Below are 18728 nucleotides of genomic sequence, written 5' to 3'. Positions count from 1 at the left end.
GCCTAAAGAGATGATTCAGTGGTTAAGAGCAAGTGTTACTCTTGCAAGGACCTGCGTTCAGTTCCCAGAACCCACATGGTGACTCACAACTACCCTTAATTCCAATTCCAGGAAATCTGATGCCCTCTTCTGACCTCTGCTAGCACCTGCCAAACACATGGTACACCATAAACACAGGCAAAGCACTCATACACATAAATAAAATAAATAAATCTAACAAAATGTTTAATCAATCCCAATTAATTACAACTCTAAATACAAAAAGCAAAGCAATAAGGCTTCTAAAAAAAAATTAAAACATCTCCATGTGCATAGAATAGACAGATTTCATTCATAACACAATCCAAACTTCAAAATCAATAGAAGCAAAAGTTACAAATAAACTCATTCTTTTTCATTAAAGATTTTCATTAAAAGAACAAAAAAGCAGAACACAGAATAGAAGATCTTTGCATCATACAACAAAGAGCTCTTATCCAGAAAATATAAAATAACTCTTGTGAACAAACAGGAAAACACCTAAGTCAAATAGAAAAAAATTAGAAAAACAACAACAACAAAAAACCTGAATGGGCACTTAGAAGAAAGCATCATCAAATGCCCATTATTAACAAGAAAAGTATAATTTTTTTCTCAAGTATAAATTAAAACCCCAACAAAATGATTCTATAACTTATATGAATAGAAAAAAATAAAATGACTGGCAACTACAGCAAGAATATATAGGGTATCTGGAACTCATATTATGCAATAACTACAGGTGTGCTGTTTAGTTTTTTTGTCCATTTGGGTTTCTGTGTTTTTTGTCAACTTGACACAAGCTAAGGTCCTCTAAGTGAAAAACTCTATTGAGACTGGCCTGTAGACAAGTCATTGGTGCATTTTCTTAATAATTGATGTAGGAGCCCTAGTCCATTGTGGATAGTGCCATCCCTGGGCAGGAGATCTTCAGCTACATAAGAAAGCAGGCTAAGCAAGCCAGTAAGCAGCATTTCTCTCTGTCTCTGCTCCAGTTCCTGCCTTGCTTCCCTCAACAATGGACTACGATGGGGATGTGTAAGCCAAATGCATTCAAATGCGTCCCCAACTTGCTTTTGGTCATAGTGTTTATCACAGCAACAGAAAGCAAACTAAGATAATAAGAAAAGTTGTACTGATAATCACTTTTGTGAAATGTCATGTGGTGTGACAACAGTGGGTGCAAGGCTTTAAGGAAAGAATGTTACTGCAAAAGGCTATACCCTGAAATCAAGATGCATAATGAAACCAGACCACAAACATCTCAGGTTTGCTTAAACAGGAGAGCGCGTTCTGTTTGTTTCACGAGATTGTGCAGTTTTGCTCTCACAACATTACCTCCCATGAATTACTAACAAATGTGCTGACTGTTAACGGTAAGTTGATTCAACCCCTAACTAAGCATTGGCGTTTAACCTCAACACCGCTAGCACCCATCTGTTGCCTTCCTCCACACGGTCCACAGAGGAAAGCAGGCACATCTGTCAGAGTAGGAAACTGCTGCTCGGGATTAAAGGCTTCCAAAGGCAACACCCCTTCGGAAAGGCGCGTTTCTCTTCCAGAGCAGTCTGTGCTGCTGAGAGGAAACATCAATAAACCAAGAACTACCCACATGCCTTCTCATTTTTCCTATTCCACTTGTTCCGTCTAATGCTGGGCAGCTCAAGTGCATCCTGTTACTGAGCTGCCAATTCCCTTACTAAGAGCCAGCATTTCAGTTGTTTAAAACCCAGGAGTCAAACCACTTTTGCTAGTGAATAAAACAATCAAAGTGCAGGCCTGAAACAAAGAGCATTATCAGTAGCAAAAAAGGAATCACAAGGTTACAAAACAAAAACTATACCATAGTTTGCATACTGGATGTTCCCACATGTTAAAGGCTTGGTCCCACACAGCTTTTACTGGGAAACAGTAGAATCACTGAGGATCAAAACTCGGCAGGAAGGTACTAAGGTCACAAAGGGCACACCCCTGAGGAAGATGTGAGACCAAACCACTTACTCTTTCTCTCTTGCTCCATAACTAATATACCTCTACCAAGTGCTTCAGCCAACAATTAGGCACTGCTCATTCCAAGTCCAAAATGAAAAAGACCAATTGATTGTGGACTAGAACCTCCAACACTGTGCCAAAGTCGATCCTGAAGCTAGATGAGAATCACCTGAGACTAGATAAGATCACCTCCTATCTTCACGACTGAGGAAATTTCAAGAATTTGGGGAGTTCTGTGTAACAAATCAAGGATCAAAACCAAGTATTATTTTATCAAAGTGAAACCCTGTAACATCACTACCAATGTATGACCTATCCTTTCAAAAACCTTATACGTGAAATCACAAAAATCGGAGTTTCTGCAAAATAAGAATAAGGGGTCAAAAAAGAAGTAATATTTTTACTAAATGGACGAGATCATGAAGGCCCAGAAAGATGTAGTGACTTGCCTGAAAGAGCGCAGCAAATAAACAGCTTTGCCAAAACTAAAAATCTGGTCCTTCACTTCCAACCTAATTCTGAGAGTAAACTGTTTACCTCTATAGGTAAACTGATTCCATGGCATTAGAGCAAAAGACGTGAAAATAGCAGGCAAGGTTTAAATGCAGCTCTGTATCAGAAGTGTGCAAGCACACACTCATCCAGGGAAGGTCTTAGCAAGATTTCTGCTTTGGGGTCCCAAAAGGACTCATGGTCATCAGAAAAGTAAGGCAAACAGGGAGGGGTAGTTCTACATATCATGCTCAAGGACATGTTCCCAGTGACCTAACTTCCTCCCCCTAGGCATTTCGCTCTATTTTGTTTTAAATATACTGGTGTTTACATTTTTTATAAAATATATTTTGTTCATTTCTTTTTCCCAACTCCTAGACATTCTATATCTCCCTACTCACCCAACTTCATTTTTGTTCTTTCTCTCTCAAGGGGAAAAAAAAAACTTCAAAAAAAAAAAAAAGGCCAAAACATAATGGGTAGTGAGTGGGGCAGGGAACCAAGACCAAACACAGAGTACTCCTGAGCATGGGGTCTGCCTTAAGAGTGTGGTTTATATACCCAGCGTTTATACACCCATTGAAAAAAACTGGCTTTTCCTCTCCCACCCAGTAGGTAGCAATTACAAATAGCTTCACAGTTATGAGACTGTGGCACCCTGCTTTTAGGGTGTGCCATCACAACGAACTGATGATGCTTACTTGCAAGGGTACATCACAAGCAGACATTCCCTCCCCGGATGGAAGCTGGGGGAATCACTGGCCCTTAACCTGAGTATCCAGCCACTTCTCTCGTCCATTTGCTGGGCTTTGGGACCCTGTGGACAGGGCCAGAAAATATAGGCTGAGGAAAGCCAGGGGAAGAGGCACTATGTGGCTATGGGGAGGTCATCATTCGTGCTGGGCAAAGATTTACATGTGGCTACTTTGGAATCACCAATGTTCTTGTCCTCACCATGCTCTCTATAAGGAAGCCCAATGGCTTGAGCTGATTTCTCCGAGGATGAATTCATACAATCATCCTCTGGTTTGTCATTAGGACCTGAAGAGGAAAAGGAGATACTGTTCAAACTCCTTCCAGGGAAAGGATTTTAGTGACATAAGAGTTCTACCACTTCCCAATAACACCAGGATTGTAGCTAAGCCTTGAACAAGCCTCTGGAGGACAGGTGTCCAAACTACAGCAGGTAGTAAGAAGTATTGGAACATACAGTTATGACAGACTACAGCTGCCAGTTTGATTTTGCAATGTGATTAGTGAGTAGCATAGATACAAAGAACTTAAATAAGAGAAAGGATAAATACATCATTAAAAGTACTTTCTTTGCCATTTTTATACTATCAATGAAAAGACTGCTTTTTTTTAAAGATCACTTGGTCAATAGTGAGATGTGCCGAAAGGTGACAGAAGAGACAGATTAAGTAGATTCTTTCAGTAATACAAACTGTGACTTATGAAATAGTAGTATCTTGGAGAGTAAGAGAAATACTGCTTAGGGAGAAAAAGGAATGCAGACTTTAGAAAGCTGACCTAACTTCAAATCTCAGAATAACCTCTAGAACTTAGAGCAGATCAATTCACTTCTTTAAGCTCGTTTCCTAATCTTTATTATGAAAGCATAAAACTGATTACAACATCCCCACATGCTGTTTACTGAGGAAATTTAAATAAAATTTATGTAAGGGGGGGACTATTTTTTGCATGTATAGTCTCTCAAAAAGAAAAAAAAAACTACATAATAAGGGTAAGAACAAAACTGCAAGTCAGGCAGTGGTGGCACACACCTTTAATCCCAGAACTTAGAAAGCAGAGGCAGGTAGATCTCTGTGAGTTCGAGACCAGCCTGGTCTACAGAGCGAATTCCAGGACAGCGTGGGATACACAGAGAAACCCTGGTCTCGAACTTGCAGTTTAACATAATGTCCTTAGTTTCCTTGCACTGAACTGAACCACTACTATTTCATTTAAACCCTGACCCCACAGTGACACACTTCCTCCAATAAAACTATACCCACTCCAACAAAGCCACACCACCTAATAGTGCCTCATAGTGATATTATGGGGACAAATTACATTCAGAGTATGGAATTAAATCATCCTGTATACTTTAAAGATGTATTGACCTCAGAATTGAAACCAGGACATGTGTTACATTGGGAAAGGGATTTTGCTTTTGTTTCCACAGGAGAAGAAAAGCTATGGATACCATCAAAGTTGATAAAGGTTCGATTTGAATAAGAGCACCCTCTTGATTAGAAGAGGTTCATCAAACAGCGTGGCCATTTATTTAACTAACTGATATGACTAAAGAAATGCTTTTCATTTGATCAGATATAACTTGCTAAAAGGGAAACTCCCCAAAATTAGGGTTGGGGAAAAGTTTTGTTTTGTCTTGCCAAAAGAATATGAAGACTACTGAATGAGAAATCTGAAGACAATGAACAAAACATCCAGAAAATAGTGAACCAAGAAAAGGGTAAATTGGTATCTTACATTTCCTGCAGGATAAAATTCCATAAATCTTTCCAAATGTTTGTTTATGCTGTTCTCTCCAGACATATAATGTAAATGGTCTTTCTGTGGTCCTAGTCCAGTTAAAGATTAAAGCTGGCTCTGGAGTTGGAGTGTGGCTCTCCTTCTCTGAACCCAAGCATGCTTATTAAAGTGAAATCCCAACTCTGTCTCATGTCAGAAGAGCCACCTGATATGGAACAGAAGAAAAACAGATATTTAAGGAAGGACTAATATAGTGTCACTAATCTCATCATCCTTTGATTTTATTTTAATTCTTCAAAGCTTTTCTCTTCCCCCCCCCCTTTTTGGCTTTTCAAGACAGGGTTTCTCTGTAGCTTTGGAGCCTGTCCTGGAGATAGCTCTTGTAGACCAGGCTGGCCTCGAACTCACAGAGATCCGCCTGCCTCTGCCTCCCAAGCACTGGGATTAAAGGCATGCACCACCACCATCCGGATCTTTAAAGCTTTTCTTAAGATATATTATCTCAAAATTTATAAGATTTTTACATATACATACATATGTGTATGTGTGTGAAACTTTTTGTCATATTAATGGTCATATAGAGTACTAATTCTAGAAAAAAGTTTCATCTAGCTTCCTGTATATGATTTTGGGTTTGAATGTCTATCAGGTAACTAAGAATTAGGTTTTTTTACTCTTGGTGTACATAACAAATATTGATCCTTTAACCTCTTTGAGATCTGTTGCATATGACATTTAAAATGTTTAAGCTTTCTGTAGTGAAACAAGACTGTCTAAAAGCTACCTCTGAAGTCTCAAAAGGAGGAAAGGATCCCACAACAACGATTCTTCCAGGACTATAACACCACTAAGCTGAAAAATATCACCTAAAGATCGGCTTTGGACTACAAACTGCTCAGGACAATTTTGAGGTCCCTGGCTGAGATGATCCAGCCTCACTGACTACTTTAGCTAGGACTTGAGACAGGACCTGCACTTTCCCACTACACAGAGACTGAACAACAAATGATACAGCTACCTTTCCCAGTACTTAACAATTAACCCAAATTTTTCTTTTCAGGACCCCATAAAATGTCATCACACCTAGACAACAGGAAGTAAATTAAAGATAATGATATACCCACATTCCCAAGATGTGGGATGAGTGGTTTTTGGTCTTTCATTGGGTTATGGATATTTGACATTGTTTGGGGGCGGGGGGTTGGTTTCAAGTTGTTATTGGTAATGGTCAGGATAAAAATGATCAATGAAGATTAGATTCAGAGTTCTTATTTTGAATAGAAAAAAAGGGAGGACACAGATATGATAGAATATAAGGGCAGATTGTTGTGTCTACTCTGAAAAGAAAAAAAAGAAATAGGATGAAAAGGTAGAGTTTGCTTTCTTTGTGGGAAAAGTAAGCCACTGAGCAAGAAAATGTCCTTGCCTCACTGCATGCTGTTCAAATTGGACAAGCAGGACACAAAAGAAAAGACTGCTGAACTTTGCCAAGACAAGGTAGGGCAGTCCTTCAGAATACCCTGTTTCACAGAAAACTGTCAGATATTCTAGGCCTGGAGACCAAAGATAGGTGCTCCAACACTGCAGAGGAACTTTGGGTGACTGTCCAGGCAGTCAGCTATTTCTGTCATTTCTCACATTTTTGTAAGTTGCTTGCTGGCAAATCCTGCTTACTGAGGTAACATTATTTCCGTCTCAGGTATGATGGAGATGAAGACTTTATAATTATAGTTTTCCTTGTTACCAAATTCAGAAAAGAAATTGACTAAAAGAGGTGTAAAGTATATAAGAGTGAGAGACATCAAAATATAGTTTTGGTAATGTAAGCTAGAACAGAAAGCGAATTAAATACAACCTTTTGGACTCATCAAGATAGGTTAGATGATGGAGGAAGGTCATTGGCTAATAAAGAAACTGCCTTGGCCCATTTTATAGGTTAGAACATAGGTGGGTGGAGTAAACAGAACAGAATGCTGGGAGGAAGAGGAAGTGAGCTCAGACTCGATAGCTCTGCTCTCTGGGGCAGACACGATGAAGCTCCAACCCAGGATGGACGTAGGCTAGAATCTTTCCGGTAAGCGCACCTTGGGGTGCTACACACATGATTAGAAATGGGTCAAGCAGTGTTTAAAAGAATACAATTTGTGTGTTGTTATTTCGGGACATAAGCTAGCCAGGTGCCTGGGAGCCGGATGGGATGAAAAGCAGGCCCGCAGCTCCTTCAACAGTTAGATATGGAATATTTTCTCTGAATTTGTCAATTGTTAATGGACTAGACATTACTGATGTATTTGTTGCCTATATATATTGTATATAGTTATTGTACTTTGTTTTTCTTATACTATAACCTTTTTTATTTTAGACAAAAAAGGTGAAATGCGGTAATACCTTGTTTGTACTCTAACAAATAAAGCTTGCCTGAAGATCAGAGGGCAGAGCTAGTCACTAGTTAACCACAGAGGTCTAGAGGTCTGTACAGACAGACAGGAAGTGATATGGCTGGACGGAGAAAGGAATATAAGACAGGAGGAGACAGTAGTTCAGCCCCTTTTTAGCTGGGGAGTTGGCAAGGTAAGAGTTGGCTATGGCTTGCTCCTTTCTCTCTCTCTGATCTTTCAGCATTTGCTCCAGTATCTGGCTCTAGGTTTTTATTAATAAAACCAATTAGAACTCGTGCAACATATTCTTTCAAAGCAACTTCTCCTTTATTAGAGCAAGAAGTACTAATACAAAATGTGTCTGCAGGCCACTGATTATGGCCAGTACTAAATGCTTGGCTGCTTTCTGAGGAGACTTATTATGTCACTTGCTACACCATTCATTAAACTGCAAGTGGTCATAAAACTTTTTAAGTAGAAAAGTAGTTCTCATATGTCAACTACATCCTGGGCAGGGTAGTCAGAGATTGTTCTACCTAATTTTAGCTAAGTATTAAAATAGATTTCTTCAAAAGTGAAAAGTAATAAAGGAAAATGACTCAAAACACCTGAATGAAAAAGTGGTACAGACGGAGAAACCCTGTCTCGAAAATAAAAAAAAAAAAAAGTGGTACAGATTATGTGTGTGATAACTCTTTGGTCTTCACTACTCAGTATACATGGCTCAATTTAATCTTCTATTAGTACAAAATTATCTTTGGTAACTAGAAATCCCAATCAGAAATGAAAATACCGCCAGGTGGTAGTGAAGCACATCTTAAATCCAAACACTCGGGAAGCAGAGGCAGGTAGAGCTCTGTAAGTTCAAAGCCAGTCTAGTCTACAAAGTGAGTTCCAGGATAGGCAGGACTGTTATATGAGGAAATACTGCATAGAAAGGAAGGAAGGAAGGAAGGAAGGAAGGAAGGAAGGAAGGAAGGAAGGAAGGAAGGAAGGAAGGAAGGAAGGAAGGAAAATGTAGATACCAACTGGCTCATTCTGTCTCAAGTTGGAATATGTAGTGAAAAACAGATGCATGCACTCTGAATTATTTTTCTTCTATAAATTAAGAGTGTTGGCCAACATAGGCAAAAACTACAGCAAAATCTGAGTGTAAAAGTTCAAAAATCATTTATTATGAACACGGAATATTTAAAATACAAAATGACTAGGTTAGTGCCACTTATATTTTATTTCACTTCTGGATTGCCAAATTCTAACTCAGTGTCAATCATTCTTCCTCATTTACTTAACTTTGTCGATATAAATGAAAACTGAGATTCATCTCCTAAAAAAAAAATCTCCACTGCAAAGGTGGAGATTTTATCTTAACTACAGGTACAGGGCCATGTGGGAAATGACAACAATCTGAGGTAGACAGCAATAGAAACTATATGGTACATAGCAAGTAAAACATAAAGAAAGACACTCAAAATTAACTTTCGGTACCAGAGCAAGTGACTAATGACTAGAATTCCTGGGACTACATTGTATTTTCACAGAGAATATTTGTTACTTATGTGATCAAGTCAACAAAATAGTGAAACATTTACGAACAACCTTATAAACAAGTTATTCTCATTCCTGAATGTATGAACAAGGTTAAGACACAATGTGTCTTGCCAATTTTTCAGAACACTTTCCAAGTTTAGATACTGTATAATAATCCTTTTGTACAATGTGAAGATTTGTCACTATGATTGGTTTAATAAAGAAACTGACTAGCTGACTAGCCAATAGCTGAACAGGATAATGTTAGGCAGGAGAGCCAGATTAGAAGAATGTTGAAAGGAAGAAGGGCAGCATCTGGAATCCTCAGCCAGACACAGAGGGAGCAAGAGATGAACGTGTCATATTAATAAAGGTACAACCATATGACAGAGTATAAATATGGAATATGGGTTAATTTAAAATGTAAGAGCTAATTTATAATTAATAAGTCTCTGTGTATTTATTTGAGAGTGACTGTAGGACAGACAAACACCACCTACACTTAGGGCTATATAGCATGAATGCATCCCCTCAATTTTCTGTGTTAGAAAATTAAGCAGCTGGGCACGGTGGTGCACACCTTCCGCCCAGCACTCAGGAAGAACAGGTGAGTGGATCTCTATTGAGTTTCAGGCCAGCCTAGTCTATACAGCCAGTTTCTGGTCAGTCAGAGCTATAAAGTGAGACCCTAAGCCATGTATTAGTTATATTTGCAAAGTGGAACCTTTGAAGGGTGACTGGAACTTTTAGGCTCTGTACTTGTTAATGGATCCATTCATTATTAGATAAACAACAAATTAATAGGATAATGACAGAATGGCTTTGTTATAAAAAGCTCCCACTTAGGCTAGATCTGTACTGGAATGAAGAGAAAGGTACCCTCAGGGCAAGACTGTACTTAGCTAGGTTTTCAACCTGAGAAAAAGAACATAAAGCTCCTGGAAGGCATTGCAATGAAAAGCTACTACTAACGTGGTTCAGGAGAGTGAGAGTCCAACCCAAGCTGGCAGCTGAAATTGGTAGTGTCATCCACTTGGCAAGAATGCATGTGTAAAAGAGCTGTGAAATCTTTCACCATGATTTCAAAGAGCCAATGGGGCTGGGCAATGCATGACAGGAGAGTCCCTATCTGAAGCCTGGATATACAGCTGCATAAAGCTGTGGAAGTGAAGCTTAGATTGCAATGGAGACTCCAAGATGTTGTATATGCCAGAGACAGGAGACATCTATCAAGGAGAGTTGCACAAAGGGAGTGGATCCAAGCCTAGAGAGAGAATTATGTTACAGGCTACAAAACTAAAGGCCAGAGCTGCCTACACCTTTTAGTATCAGACATGGAGCTACAGGATTTGGAGTTTGTCTCTCTAGGTTTCAATTTTGCCTTGGTCTAATATTTCTTTACTATGCACTGATTCCTTCCCTTTAGAATGGTAATGTCTTAGGGTTTCTATTGCTGGGAAGAGACACCATGACCATGGTAACTCTTATAAAGAAAATATTTATTTGAGGTGGTAGTTTACAGTTCCAGACATTCAGTCCATTCTCATCATGGTGGGGAGCATGGTGGCATGCAGGCAGACACTGTGCTGGCTACATTTTGATCAGAAGGCAACAGGAAATGGTCTGACTTGAGTATATATGAGACCTCAAAGACCACCTCCACAGTGACACACTTCTTCCAACAAGGCAATAAACTTATTCAAACAAAGCCATAATTCCTAATAGTGCCACACACTATGAGCTTATAGGGGCCAATTACATTCAAACAACCACATTCCACTCCCTGGCCTCCATGTGCTTTAACAATATCATAATGCAAAATACAAATATTTTACAAATATTGTAAAATCAAAATGAAAAAGCAGATCACATACTTCAAGAATATAACGGCATAGGATTTACATTACCATTCCAAAACATAGGGAAGGGAGCACAGTGAGGAAATACTGGACCAAATCAAGACTGAAAACCAGATGGGCAAACTCCAACTCCATGTCTGGTGTCAAAACACTCTTCAGATCTCCAACTCCTTTCAACTTTGTTGACTGCAATACACTTCTTCCTCTTGGGCTGTTTCCACTTGCTGTTAGCAGCTTTTCTCAGCAGGTATCTTACAGTTCTGGCATCTCCAACACTTTGGGGCAGTCAAGATAATCCAGGTTCCAACTTCACACCTTTTACACAATGGCCTCTCTGGGCCTCCATTCACAACACCCCTGACACATGCCAGGCCTCAGCAGCTTTCCTTAGTTGAGGGGGCAAATTCCATAAGCCGTTTTTTCTATCCTTAACTCTAAAGCCAGAACCACATGGCCAAAGCTGCCAAGTTCTGCTGTTTGCTGGGGCTGGAACATAGCCCCCTCATTCAATTACATCTTCACCAGCTTTCTATGTTTGATCGTTACCTTCACTGCCTAAGCTTGACTGTCCTTGAACTTGCTCTGCAGACCAGGCTGGCTTCAAACTCAGAGATCCACCAGGATCTGCCTTTCCAGTGCTGGGATTAAAGGTGTACACCCAGCTCTAAGCTTCTCATTGGTTCCTTTTCACAAGCTAGAAAGTTAGTTGGATGGGATCTTGCCCTGAGGTCAACCACTCTCTTAATCCCATTTTCTTAATCTGTTTATCTCCTTGAAAACAGGATTTAGCTCTATTCGTCTTCCTGGTGCTCCTTTATTCAATTTCTACATTTTGTATTTTAACTTGCTGAGCTTGCTCCTTTTCATTATAAATCTTTATTAGAGTTACCACTAGTAACCATACAAGAGTCTATAGAAGGCTGTTTGAGATTTCCTCTGCCAATGGAATGAATCCAAACCTCATTACTTTAGCCTCAGGCAGACTCTTTGGCAAGGGCAAAAAGCAGCCACATTCTTTTTTTGTGTTACCAAAGTAGCATAAGTACAATCTCTAGGCAACATACTAAAATTCTTCTCCTCTTTACCTCTTGGGCCAGCCCCCAACAGGTCAAGTAACTCTTAAAGAGCACCACTGTCTTCCATGTTCCTACCAGTATGGCCCATAAAGTAGTGCTTAAAGCATTCCACTGTTTGCCTAACCCAAACAAAATTCCTCCAAACAAAATCACGGTCAGGCCTATCACAGCAAAACCCCAGTCTCTGGTGTCAATTTCTTTCTTTCTTTTTTTTTTTTTTTTTTGAGACAGGGTTTCTCTGTGGCTTTGGAGCCTGTCCTGGAACTAGCTCTTGTAGACCAGGCTGGTCTCGAACTCACAGAGATCCGCCTACCTCTGCCTCCCGAGTGCTGGGATTAAAGGCGTGCGCCACCAACGCCCGGCTTCTGGTGTCAATTTCTATCTTAGGGTTTCTATCACTGTGAAGAGACACCATAACTAAGCAACTCTTAAACATCATGGCGGGGAGCATCTTGTAGCACAAACTCTAATTGGTCTTAATAAAAACCTGGAGTCAGATATTAGGGGTAAAAGCTGAGAGATCAAAGAAGACATGTAGTCAGCCACAAGATAGACCTTTTACCTCTAGTGAATCCTCAGACTAAAGGGTTGATCCTGTCTCTATGAATCCTCAGACAGAACCCTCAGACTGCATCTGTCTCCACCACACCTCAGACTGCACTGAGCTCCGGCTTCCTCCTACCTTATATTGCTCTCTCCACCCAGCCATATCCCTTCCGGTCTCCACCTCCCTAGTGCTAGATTAAGAGTGTCTGACTCCCAAGTACTAGGATTAAAGGTGTGAGCCACCAACACCTGGCTGGATCCACTTGTGTTCCAGGGTGGCCTTGAACTCACAGAGATCCATCTGCGGGCCCCCCCCCCCATGCTTAGGTTAAAGGCGTGTGCCACCACTGCCTGGCCGCTATGGCTAACTAGCAATTTTGTTCTACACTCTGATTTTCAGGCAAACTTTGTTAGATTACAAAGAAAATATAACTACAACATCTTGATTAGAAGGCAACAGGAAATGGTCTAAGACACTTGGCATGGCTTGAGCATATGTGATACCTGAAGCCCACCCCCATAGTGACACACTGAGTCCAAAAGGCAATACCTACTACAACAAAGCCACAACTTCTAATAGTGCCACTCCCCATGAGCCTATGGGGACCAATTACATTCAAACTACCACAGGTAATGTGTATTGTATCATTGTATGTTGGAAGAATGTAATTTGTTCTTTGATTTTATAGGGGGTTAGAGTTAAGAGATTGTCCTCAGTCTCAGAAGAGACTTTAAACTTTTAAACAGCGTTGAGACTAAAAGATGATGGGAAGTGCATTCATACTATGGCCAGGAGTCTATGGTGGCCAGGAAGTAAATATGGTGGTTTAAATGTCTCCCATGGACTCTGTCATTTGAATATGTGATCCCCATTTGGTGGCACTGTTTGGGGAAGCATAAGGTAGTGGCATTAGGAAGGAGGTATGTCACTGTGGGAGAGTTTTGAGAGTTAAAAGACACCATTTTAAGTTTGCTCTCTCTGCTTCATGTTTTAAATGTGAGCCCTCTGATCTACTCCAGCAGCCATGCCTGATACCTATTGTCTCTACTTCTTCATGTAGTCTCATCCTCTGGAACCCCAAGTTCAAATAAACTCTTTCTACATAAAAAATAAAGAGTAAATAAAAGCTCTCTTTTACATGCCTTGTTCTGTCTCACCATCTTATAATGCAACAAGAGGCCTTCACCAACCATATCCTTGAACTTCCCAACCTCCAATCCTGGTCAAATAAATATCTGCTATAGCTTAGATCTCCCGTATGTTGAAAGACTCCCCTCTCCATCCAAGATGCTAGTGGCATATCATGAAACCTATACAAAATGAAGCACAACAGAAGGGAGACACATGGTTGAAGATATGCCTTTGAAGAAGATATGGGGAATCCAGCCCACCGCCCCTTATTCCTTAGATGACACAAGGTAGTCACTTCATTGTTGCAGGGCATTTGACAACACTGTGAACACCAAGATTGTGTGGTGTGGCTCAGTCCTAGCACATACCTTTAATACAAGAGCCTTCTGCTTGATTATTATGAACAGGATTAAATAAAGTCAACCATAGGTCAAGAGGCAGAGCAAGCAACCAGCTGACAGAAAGTGAACATAGGATTATTAAGAAAAAAAACAAAGAATAAGAAATGAGGATGAACAGAGACACACACAGAAGTAGAAGGGAGGGACACTGAGTTGGCAGAGATTTTTGTTTGAAGCAGCATGGGAGAATGAGGCTTCTGGGACTGAGGAAAAGTTCAGCTGGGTGCTTTCTCTGCCTCTCTGAGCTAGCAGGCTTTCATCCCAGCATCTGACTTCCAAGTCTTTATTGAAAAAAACTGAACAACTGAGATTCTGTTAAAAACAACACTTCTTTTGCAATGTGCTCCTGACATGGTATACTGCCTTATCACAAACCTAAAATCACCAGGGTGACCAACCAAGGACTAAAGCCTCCAGAATTACTAGCCAAGTAAACCTGTCTTCTTTTTCAGTCGACTGTCTCAGGTGTGACACAGCACTGCAAAGGGGACTAACTCATCTTCTATTTTTCATAAGATAACCAGTTGTGAATATTCTGATACAGCAACAGAAAACAAAGTAAGTCTATTAGAGATCATACTTTTTTTTTTCCTTGCTTGTTAGAGATGGGGGTCTCACTGTCCTGTCCTGGCTGGTCCTGAACTCACTACCTAGAGCAGGTTGTCCTTGAACTCACAGAAATCAGCCTGCCTATGCCTCCTGGGAGATGGGATTAAGGGTATATGCCACCACACCCAGTTTGTTACATTTTTTTAAAATCATCATTAGCTAGTAAAAAACTAGATCCATGACATTCACTCAATGGTCCTTCAGTACATAAGTTTTTCATTACCACAATTCCTGATGACAGTGCCAAACGCATGTTTCTTTACAGTTCTCTAGTAAAAATGCACAGAAATGAAAAAACTGTATAAGAGATAGATAGATAGATAGATAGATAGATAGATAGATAGATAGATAGATAGACAGACAGTCAGAAAGACAGATAGATAGATAGATGAAATTTAAAACACTGACATCCTAAGTTAAAAACTTAAATTATGTGCAATGTTCTATAAGATTCATGAAATGTAGACCAATGCAGTCATAATTCAGACACAAAATAAATGCAGAAAATGGAGTATGGCATAGTAAAAGTTCCATTGCTATTTCATACTCTTAAGGTTCATTTAATGCATACACACAATATATAAGTGAATGCTGCATAAAAATGGCAGGAACAAAAAAATATACCAAGCCAAAGAAAGAAGTACAGCAACTTTCAATAAAAATAAAGTGGAAGACATTGCCAGCTAAAAGATAATTTCAAATGAAAAAGTTTAAGTTGTAAAAGAGGCAATAAAGGACTGTAGGCCTAACTTAGTGGTAAGAAATTTGCCTACTATGTATAAGACCTAGTTTCAACATACCAAAAACCTGAGAAAAAAAATAAGAACAGAGAGCAGAAAGGAAAGGAGGAAGGAAAAGAAGAAGGAAGGAAAAGGAGAAAGAGAGTATTTGATAATATTTTCCAAAATCAAGCAAGCAGAAATACATGGACAGCACCTCACCTCTCATGTATTCAGAGTTATCTGGGAAAATTCTTGTGCAGTACTTTAGAAAGGCTGGGTCAAGACAATATTCACACACAATATTCATACAGCCAATAAACATCTTAAACTTTAAAACTAATGAATGTAGGCAATAGAAAAGGAAATGAACAAAAACTTAGGTCCCTACGGCATTACATAGTACTAACTGTAAATTCCAATATCAAGGATTGATATAGCCCATTCTCTTGGTCTTCCTTTTGGTTCTCCTTTATTCCTTTTGGTAAAGCCAAGAGGACTCAGTGGGCTTTGTAACCTTCCCATAGATTTTTATCAGCTTGACCAAAAGACTATCTCAAATATATGTAAATTAAGTAAAACAATATATTTGTTATTGTAAAAGGTTTCAAGACAAGTAGCCCAGAAGCAACACTCCAAATATGCTGCTGCCCCTCACCCCTATCCCCATCACGGCACTGTCATCTCTACCATGCCTTCTATATAAAACAGGAATTATAAAGCATGAATTCAGGTCAGGCAGGAGAAATATTTCTCAATTTTCCTGTACCAAAATACAAAACAGAAAGTGAGAGAGACAGACAACAAGACCAAGAAATAAAGACAGAAAGACAGAGACAGAAGGGAGGGGACAGCAGGATGAATGATTTAAGAAAAAAAAAGTCATCTCCACAGAGTTGACAAAAAAAAATAAATGAATAAAACCAGAAGTCCATTAGGCTTTAAGTATCCAAATCCCTAAAAATATTCATTCAATATGACCCAGAAATTCAGTCATAAATTGAATATATTCAGTTTCTTCTAGAAAAAATACTAGGTTAAATATATAATACACATATAAGAATGTTCTCCACAGTAATGTTTACAATATTGCAAACTACTGCAACAATATTAAATGCCCACCAGAATAAGGATGGTAAAACTATTATACTACTATAACAACATGAAATATGATGCAAACATTTTAAAAACAAGTAGCTATATTTAGTAAGATAGAAATATGTTAATATTAACAGTAAATAAATATAGATTATAAAAATGTTAATATAAAAGAGTCCTACTTTTAACATAAAAGTTTAGTGAGATAATTACAAAAACAACTTGCAATAAATATACATAAACATTAAGGCCATTCAAGAATTCATAAAGTTAAAACTCAAGTCAAAGAATGAAGTACTTACCACCAAGTCCCAGTTATTTTGTTCAAGCAATGTAATAGCTTCATCGATGTTTTCAATGCCGGTACATGCCTAAAAACCAAATACATATGCATTTTTTAGGATTTTAGAAATGAGGTCAGACTTAAAATATAAATGGTATAAAACATAATTTAAACTGCATATAATCTGAATGAAGTCAAGACATTAAGTGGCTCATACTTCTCAGTAGTTAATACATAAGAGTTTGAAAAGTCTTTCTTGCAAATATTAACAATTACAGGGATGGGAAGAGATGACCTAGTCAGTAAAGGTGCCAACCCTGACAACCTGAGCTCAATACCTGGGACCCACATTATGGAAAGAGAATCAACTCTTGTAAGTTATCCTCCGACCCCACATGTATGCCACAGCGTAAGAAAACGCAAACACAAACACACACACACAAACACAAATGAACAAATAAATGCAGATTTTGACCAGGAATGGTGGCGTATGCCTTTAAACCTAGCATTTGGGAGGCAGAGGTAGGTGGATGTCTGTTGAGTTCTAAGCCAGCATGGCCTGAATAATGAGTTCCAAGCCAGTCAAGACTACCCAGTGAGACCTTGTCTCCCTCCCCAACTACGAAAACAGAAACACCCTGTGAAAGCCAAGAACAGCACATGAAGCAAACACAGAAACACCTGCTGGAGATCGACCTTTTTATTTTCCCCTAAGACTTAAAAACAAAATGACAGAATGTAACTATCCAAGCACAGTACTGAACACTCAAGTAACAAAATTCTCAAATTATGAAAATGAAGCCATAAAAAACTTTCAAAATCAATCTGTTACCATCGGCATAAACTTAGACATTGGGAATTAACTAGCACGTTATTTATCATAAGCCAATTTATACTATCCTTTGACCCTCTCAATAATCACAGAAATGAAACATATGTCCATTAGAATTCTTACACATAAAAAGTCAATATGAGCCAAGTAACTTACGTTTCTTTCAATCCTTTTACCAACTTTTTGAAGTAGCTATTATGCCCATTTTAACAAAGAGAAATCAATGTTTCAAAGATACTGTCCTGGTTTCATTTTTGTTGGTGTGATAAAATACTCAGACAAAAGCGACTTAGGGGAAAGTTTATTTTTAATCACAATCCTAAATCTCAGTCCATCACTTCAGGAAAAGTCATGAGAGAAGACACTTAAGACATACTGTAGTTTGTTTTTATTGTTGAGATAAAGACATCATGACCAAAAGTAACTTAAAGAAGGAAATGGTTTATTTTGCCTTGAAGGAAAGTCAGAAACTCAAGCAGGCAAGGTCCCTGGAGGCAGGAACTAAAGCAGAGGCCATGGAGAACACTGCTTACTGGTTTGCTCACAGAGCTTGCTCAGCCTTTCTTATACAAACCAAGACTGTCCAGAGGTGGCACTACCACCAGTAGGTTGGGTCCTCCTCTATCACCTATCTATCAATCAAGAAAATGCCCCATGGACTTGTCTGAGGGGATCTGATGGAGACCCTTTCTCAGTTGAAGTTCCTCTTCCCATTTGACACTTGTGCCAAGGTGACAGAAAAGTAACCAGGATCACACAGCAGCTCACACATCACATCACAGTCAAGAGCAGAGAGAAGGAAGGCGTGCATGCTTAGTACTCAGCCAGTTTTCTTTATCTTATACAGGCCAGGGTCAAAAAATATAAACATTTAATATGAAAATGTGGTGAGCTCTTAATTTTATGTAACCTCAACATCCATTTTGAATAGAGGCTCAGAAGAGGACATAATTTAAAATACCACACCATGCTCAAATAGCTGAAGCTAGTGAACACAAGACAAAAGAGATGTGATACTAAACCCAATTCTAACTTTCCACAAATAAGGACCATAGAACTCTCTAATTCCTCTCACTAAGAATTATTTTCCATTGACACTGAGTTTGAATATATGACTTGATCTCTTTCTTATGAAAACTATAATAAGCATGTGGCGGTATAGTAACTCTGACCATGTCTTCAAAAGTATGAGTTTCTACTTACACTTCTATATGTCATCATTGTCCTAAGATGGGGGGGGGGGCATCTCTAAGATCCTATGAGAAGA

At 39.1% G+C, this 18728-nt stretch overlaps 1 protein-coding gene across 1 annotated transcript in view; it reads right to left on the bottom strand.

Moving 5' to 3' along the window:
* The window catches only part of Faf1 (Fas associated factor 1), a 288528-nt gene that overhangs the window by 234448 nt on the left and 35352 nt on the right, over positions 1–18728 (bottom strand). Inside the window, exons 2-3 of the mRNA XM_005353630.2 lie at positions 16649–16717; positions 14737–14798 (exon numbers count right to left, since the gene is read on the bottom strand). Of these exons, the coding sequence (XP_005353687.1) occupies positions 14737–14798; positions 16649–16717 (131 nt within the window). The remainder of the gene's footprint in view (positions 1–14736; positions 14799–16648; positions 16718–18728) is intronic.

The sequence above is a fragment of the Microtus ochrogaster genome, chromosome 10 (genome assembly GCF_000317375.1).
Source record: "Microtus ochrogaster isolate Prairie Vole_2 chromosome 10, MicOch1.0, whole genome shotgun sequence".
Lineage (NCBI taxonomy): Eukaryota > Metazoa > Chordata > Mammalia > Rodentia > Cricetidae > Microtus > Microtus ochrogaster.
The sequence above is the reverse complement of the archived record's forward strand: the minus strand, read 5'-3'. Positions and strand labels throughout refer to the sequence as shown.